Source organism: Echinops telfairi, unplaced genomic scaffold (genome assembly GCF_000313985.2).
Source record: "Echinops telfairi isolate 266 unplaced genomic scaffold, ASM31398v2 ScPeMD7_7469;HRSCAF=8507_1, whole genome shotgun sequence".
NCBI classification, from domain to species: domain Eukaryota; kingdom Metazoa; phylum Chordata; class Mammalia; order Afrosoricida; family Tenrecidae; genus Echinops; species Echinops telfairi.
The window spans coordinates 74,609,017-74,615,592 of NW_022111373.1; the positions used below are offsets into that span (position 1 = coordinate 74,609,017).

The 6,576-nt window shown below is 43.0% G+C and overlaps 1 protein-coding gene across 1 annotated transcript; it reads right to left on the minus strand.

Moving 5' to 3' along the window:
- Nucleotides 1-3,136: 3,136 nt before the first annotated feature.
- On the minus strand, nt 3,137-5,985 carry S100Z (S100 calcium binding protein Z). Its single transcript, XM_004703527.2, has 2 exons — nt 5,845-5,985; nt 3,137-3,491 (listed from the first exon to the last, which is right to left on the minus strand). Exons 1-2 carry the CDS (start codon nt 5,983-5,985, stop codon nt 3,339-3,341), a joined length of 294 nt encoding a protein of 97 aa, XP_004703584.1. The 3' UTR covers nt 3,137-3,338.
- Nucleotides 5,986-6,576: the final 591 nt, after the last annotated feature.

Consider the following 6,576-nt stretch of genomic DNA (forward strand, 5'->3'; position numbering starts at 1 on the left):
AAAAATATCAAGTTGGAAGCAGATGCCTTCTTTAACAAATGGTTCTGGAAAAACTGGATATCTACCTGCCGAAAAATGAAGCAAGGCCCTTACCTCACTCCATACACAAGAACAAATTCAAGGTGGATCACAGACCTAAGGTAAAACCCCAAACTATCAGGATCATCAAAGAATGAATTGGGACAAAGCTAAGAACCTTAACGCAGGGAATACATGGCCTACCGGAAATAAGGAAGGACACACATTCAGAGGAAGTTAAAATAAATGAGTGGGACATACTAAAGGTAAAACACTTGTGTCCATCAAGAGATTTCATCAAGAGAGTAATAACAAAGCCCACAGACTTGGAAAACATATTTAGCAATTACATATCAGCTTATTACTAAAATCTACATTATCCCGCAAGCTTATAATAAGAGAAAAATGAATTGCCCACTGAGGAGATGGGCAAAAGACTTGAACATAAGATTTACAAGGAAGGAAACCAAATTGGTCACTAAACAAATGAGAAAATGTTCCTAATCATTAGCAATCTGGGAAATGCAAATTAAAACAACTATGAGATATCACCTAACTCTCAAAAACAGCTCAATTCAAAAAATCAGAAAGCAACAAATGTTGGAGGGGGTGTGGTGAGATTGGAACTCTCACTTACTGATGGTGGTCTTGTAGAAAAGTATGGCCACTGTGGAAAGTGATTTGGTGATACTTAAAACAGGGACAGAGAATAGCAAGGGTTCTAAAATTGACAGTGAGGAGAGTGTAGCATTCCTGGTCCTGTTGGATCAATTGAAACATATCTGAGAGGAATTACTGAGAGGTGAAAGATGGGTAAACATGATAGGGGGCAGGTGGGAAGAAAAAAAGGAAAGAAGAACAAAGAAAAAATTGTATGTGTGTGTGTGTGTAAAGATAGATATCTATGTATGTAAATATAGAAATATAGGTGTACTTGTCCATATGTGTGTGTGTGTGTGAAACAGATGGACTTTGCACCTCAGTTTAAATCCCACCTCAGTACAAGAGCAGTTTGTTCTAATAATGTTGCACTGTATGATACTCACGTTCCCGACAGGATCACTGAAGACAAAACGGGTGCATAAGCAGATGTGGTGAAGGAAGCTCATGGTGCCCGGCTATCGAAAGATATAGCTCTGGGGTCTTAAAGGCTTGAAATTAAACAAGTGGTCATCTAACAGGGAAGCAACAAAGCTAGCATGGGAGAAGCACACCTGTCTGTGATCATGTGGTGTCGAAAGGAATAGGTATCAGCAATTCCAAAACAAGCAATAAAATTGATGTGAAGGAGCATGGACAAAGTGAAGACCCAAAATCCACCTGTGAGATAATTGGACAGTCCCTCACAGAACGGCCACGCGAAAAGGATGATATTTCTAGGGTGTGGGATAGCACTGATGAATTTTATAACTATCCTCTAGATCTGTAATTGTCCTTCGCCCTCTTACCATTATGGACTTTATGTTATCTCATTATTCTGGTCAGACCTCCATTTGTATAATTAGGATCATTTGATGCATGAAAGCCAAGATGGATAACCCTTCAGAAACAGTAACAGGAGCAAGGATTCCCTGAGGGTGCAGGAAGGGGGTGCAGGAGAGAAGGGGAAGGGGAAACTGATAGCAATGAGGACTGTATAACCCCACACAAGGGAACAATGGAAGTGCATGTGAAAGGATACAATGAAGGTTGTAAGGTACAGCAAGAATTAATAATATATAGTACTATAATTTGGGAGGGGATAAAGAGAAGCTGATACCAAGGAGTTCAAGAAAAAAGAAAATATTATGAAATTGATGGTGGCAGCAATTGTACAATTATGTTTGATCTAATTGAAGTATGAATTGTTACAATATTTGCCAGAGCTCCCAATAAAATGAAAAGAGAATAGAAAAGAAAGAGTTTTTTAAAAATTGCAGTCTCAGAAATCCTACACTGGGTTGTTATGGGTTGGAATTGACTTGATGACAGTGAGTTTACTTTGGCTTATGTTTATTGCTAACCACAAATTGGGACTTAGATCTGTGGAAGAAAGGGGAGGGGTGATGAATGCTAGATAGGCAAATAACAGTTATGTCTGCTCTGTCATCCTGGACTCCTCTCTTCCTCACCCATCATACCAACCCATCAGGAAGTCCTATCTGCCCCACCTCCAGAATACTTAACAAACTCAACTGCTTCTCTTGTTCTCTGCACATGAAGTCCTGGCCCAAGCACCTTCATCTTTCATTCCCATCACCACTGCCTCCTAACTGGTCTCCCTCTTACATTGTTACCCTTTCTCCACTCAGTAGCATGGGTAATTGTTTAAACATGCACGAATCTTATTTTACTGCACACCTCCTTGAAGTTCTCTGAAGGATCTCAATCACTGTTTGGGATTCTACAGATGCAGACCCTAAGGGGATGCAATGCAATCCAACACTTGAGAGGCACAAGAAGCACAGGGTAGCGGCAGTATGGAGTGGCAAAGAGGAGAAGGTAGCCTAAAGAGAGTGTGTTAACTCTCTGGCTTCCCCAGGGGTGCTGCTTAACACTAGTTCTTTCATAGAATTAACAGAGAAACCAAACCAATCCTAACCAGTCGACTCCAGCTCACGGCGAACTCATGTGTGTCAGAGTAGACCTGTGAGCTGTCAACATCTGATTGTTTGGAAGTAGATCTTCAGGATCTTCTGAAGTGCCTCTGGGTGGGCTCGAGCCTCCAACCATGCTGTTAGCAGCCAGGAGTGCTAATGTTTCACACGTTCCAAGAACGCCTTTAGTAGGTGCCCAAAACAAAATCCCTCTCTGCCATCAAGTTGATTCTGACTCATCATGATCCTGTAGGACAGGGTAGAACTGCCCTGTTGGTTTCTGAGATAGCAACTCTTTGTGAGAGAAGAAAACCTCATCTTTCACCCTTAAATTGGGATAAATAATTCAAAAAACGATGTCAGGACCACAAATGATTGATTGTCTTATCAATTTGCCAGGTTTTAGCCATATTTGAAAGTAGCTAAATTTTTGTGATTTTTTTTGACATGCAAAACGTATGTATATAACAATCGTAATAATACAAGGAAACTTCAAGTAGGGCATATATACGATTTATTTGAAATAGTTGTTGGAAGTCAGTACATTAAGGTATACATCATTTAGTGACACTAGCAATTGAATATATGTATCGTCTATCATTACCTGGTATTACTCTACCTATAAATCTGGAGAGTACATACAGATGAATGCCAATTACATAATCTTGGCTCGACCTCATTTTACATTGACTAACATGTTACTAATATAGCTCATTTACATTAGCTGACCATCTGTCTTTGCTTTCACTTTTTTTTCAATTGCTCTACAAAATAATCATTGCAAGCAACGGTCAGAGCTGCCACCATGACCACAAATTCATTAAAATCCACTTCATTGTCCTTATTGGCATCCAGGTCATGCATTATCTTATCAACCAACTGGGGATCCTTTTGGCACTGAAAAGAAAAAGAAAAATGTCCAACTTCTGAGGCTCATGGTGACCGTTGAAATAACATCTTCCTTTTATTTCCATTACACTTTGAATCCCCACTTTTAACATCTAAAGACACTGCCCATGAGCCCATTTGCTGGGAGGCTTGTACCAGTCACACATTCTCAAGTTATCTAGCTTCTGCCCCCAGGCTCAGGCCATCCTGGCTCAAACCTAAACCAAGAAGGATAAACAATTGCTGATCAAAATGAGCTACTGATGCCGCATTTGCACCGGGCATTTGACATGCATTTGCAGCTCATCAGAGATGTGGAGCCCAGGACATTAGGCAGCACTGAAGGAGGGGACAAAGAGAGAGGCTTTAAAGCCAAAAAGAGGCCAAAAAGAGTGAGTAGCTACACCACTTACCAACAAGGGAACTTAGAGCAACTCTCTTTTCATTTCCTTATTTGTAGAAAGGAGAATAGCTCTACCTGTAAATTTGAGGGATGTTGGCGACACAACTTTTGAAAACACTTAACTTGAGTGTTGCTAGAGTTAACAACTTAAATGAGTGGATGCCAGTTCATTTTAATTTCAGATCAACAAGTCGTGTTTTTGTGCAAGTATTACCCCAACTTGGGCATGTTGTCAGGAGAGACCAGTCCCTAGGGAAGGCCATCATGCTTGGTCAAGTTGAAGGGCAGGGAGAGAGGAAGACCCTTGATGAGATGGGCTGGCCCCGTGGCTGCCACAATCAGCTCAAACATCGCAATTGTGAGGACGGTGCAAGCCCAGGTGGTACACATATGAGTCGGCACCAACTCAACCACACCTATCAACAACCTGCCCCAATTGTTGCATATGAGGCACAGTGTGTTTTACTGCCAGCCCCACTTAGCACAGTGCCCGACATTTAAAAAAAAAAAAAAAGGATCATCCCATGCACAGCTCTTAGAAGGATGACTGCATTTTAAGGGATTCGATGCGTTGGGCTACAAGCACCAAGCCCTCCTAAAATGAGTGGTTGATGAAGAATGTTTCCAAATGGAGATTGTTTCCCCAGAATTCCCCTCTCCTGAGCTGTCAACCACTAACTCAGTGGTTCTCAACCTCCTAATGCCGTGACCCTTTAATACAGTTCCTCATGTTGTGGTGACCACCCCAACCATAACATTATTTTCGTTGCTACTTCATCACTGTCACTTTGTTATTGTTATGATTTGAGTGACCCCTGTGAAAGGGTCATTCAAACCCCACAGGGGTCGCGACCCACAGGTTGAGAACCACTACACTAAGTGGTTAGGAAGTGAGAGCTAATTGATCAAATCAACTTGATGGAAACAATGATCAATGTCACTTGAATAAATCAATGGCAAGCCACATACATACTTATAAGTATCTGACTCTGGACTATATGATATAGAAACCAAAATATATTTGAGAAGAGAAAAATTCCTGTGGACTTGTAAAATGACTTAAAATATATCATGAAGAATTATTACAGTTAATAGCTTCGCTTTAAGCTCTTACCATGGAGAGTGGGGAGAAAAAGGTTACTCAAATTAAATTGCTGTAGTCTTAAATGCAAGGCTAACATAGTATAAAATCCTGCGAAGGTGGCCCAATCAAACCAAACTTACTGCCATAGAGTCGATGTGGACTCATAGCAACCTCATAGGACAGGGTAGAACTGCCCCTGTAGCTTTCCCAGACTGTAATTCTTTATGGGGATAGAAAGCCCCGTTTCTCTACCACCAGGAAGGGTGGTATATGGTACAAAAATCAATTCAATGCCACTGCAGAAACATCAGAGTTAAGTGTTTTCCTCGGCAAGCTATCGAACACTAACCTAAGGCTTCACACATGGATTTATTGAACCACTTGCTATTTTAAGACGTGAATCTGGTCTTTTCCCCACTGACTAACATACCAGCCCATCCTTGCCATCGATCCCAATCAGCTTGTGTGTGACTGACTAAGCTCTCTCAGCATCTGGCATTCACGAAAGAATTTGTCATTACAACAGAAAGCCCCCAAGGCCTCATCTCTGACCCAGCCCAGAAGATTCATTTATAGACATCTGGAAGCCGGTCTAAAGCGCTCTCTCACTGCTGCACAGTGGTGCTGAATAATTGATAGGAGCCTCACCTGTAAGTTTTTAACTCTTGGAAACCCTAACATGACAGAAGAGAACACAAGCCCATGTACACTGGAAACAAAGGTCTCCAGTCTTGGCTTCCCATCTCCCTTGGTCCTCAATAGGACTCATTCTGCTTCTGAGACAGAATCCTAGGAGACTGGGGAGAGAAGTTCGGTCCCGGAAGCCTGTGCCTCACGCACCTTGGCAGGACCGGTGCAGAGAAGCCGAGACTCACCGAGAGGAATTCCGTGAGTTCGAGCTGCAGGAGCAGTTTCAGCTCCCTCTTGCTGAGCTTGAATCTGTCTCCTTCCTTGCAAGAGTACCGGTGGAAGATGCGAATCATGCTGTCCATGGCCATCTCCAGCTGGGTGGGCATGCTGGCCGCAGGACTGACCACACTGGAGGCAGGCCACCAAACTCAGGCAGGAGACACTGTGTAAAACAGGCAGATGGGGAAACTGCACCATTTTTCACGAACACAGCATAAGACCATCCCCTAAGGTACCCCACTAAGTCATTACCCTTGGGCTAAAGAAAATGCTCTGCTCACACCAGGGCAAAGGGCAAGTGAGACCTTGAAAGGTGACCAAAATTTTCCTCTTCCCAATCCCCACGTCCCCACGATGTATAACAGGGTTAGCAGGCTCGTAGGTTGGCAAACAGACAACCACGGGGTCATATTAAGACAGGGGATTTAAAAAACATAAAGCGCCAAGAGGAAGGGCACATCCAACCCCGTACCTGTTCAGCCAATCTGCTCGGTCAACAGGTGTTTACAGTGAAGCTGTACGATTTTATAGCTGGGGTGCCGACCAGGCACACCTGGTCCCTGAGAAGATGACAATTGCCAGTGACAAGAGATTCAGCTCGAGGTGCTTCTGGGGCTGTATTTAATCACCAGGATGAACAGGTGTGAGCTGCCACCCCCTTGGGGCAGCCAGGAAGGGCAGGAGCCTGCTGCCGTGCT

Bases quoted from the DNA above. Each gene is read 5' to 3' on its own strand.
- S100Z (XM_004703527.2), bottom strand. From the start codon at position 5,985: ATGCCCACCCAGCTGGAGATGGCCATGGACAGCATGATTCGCATCTTC. The intron at 3,492-5,844 runs GTGAGTCTCGGC...TTTTCTTTTCAG, and splicing joins AACTCACGGAATTCCTCTCG to TGCCAAAAGGATCCCCAGTT.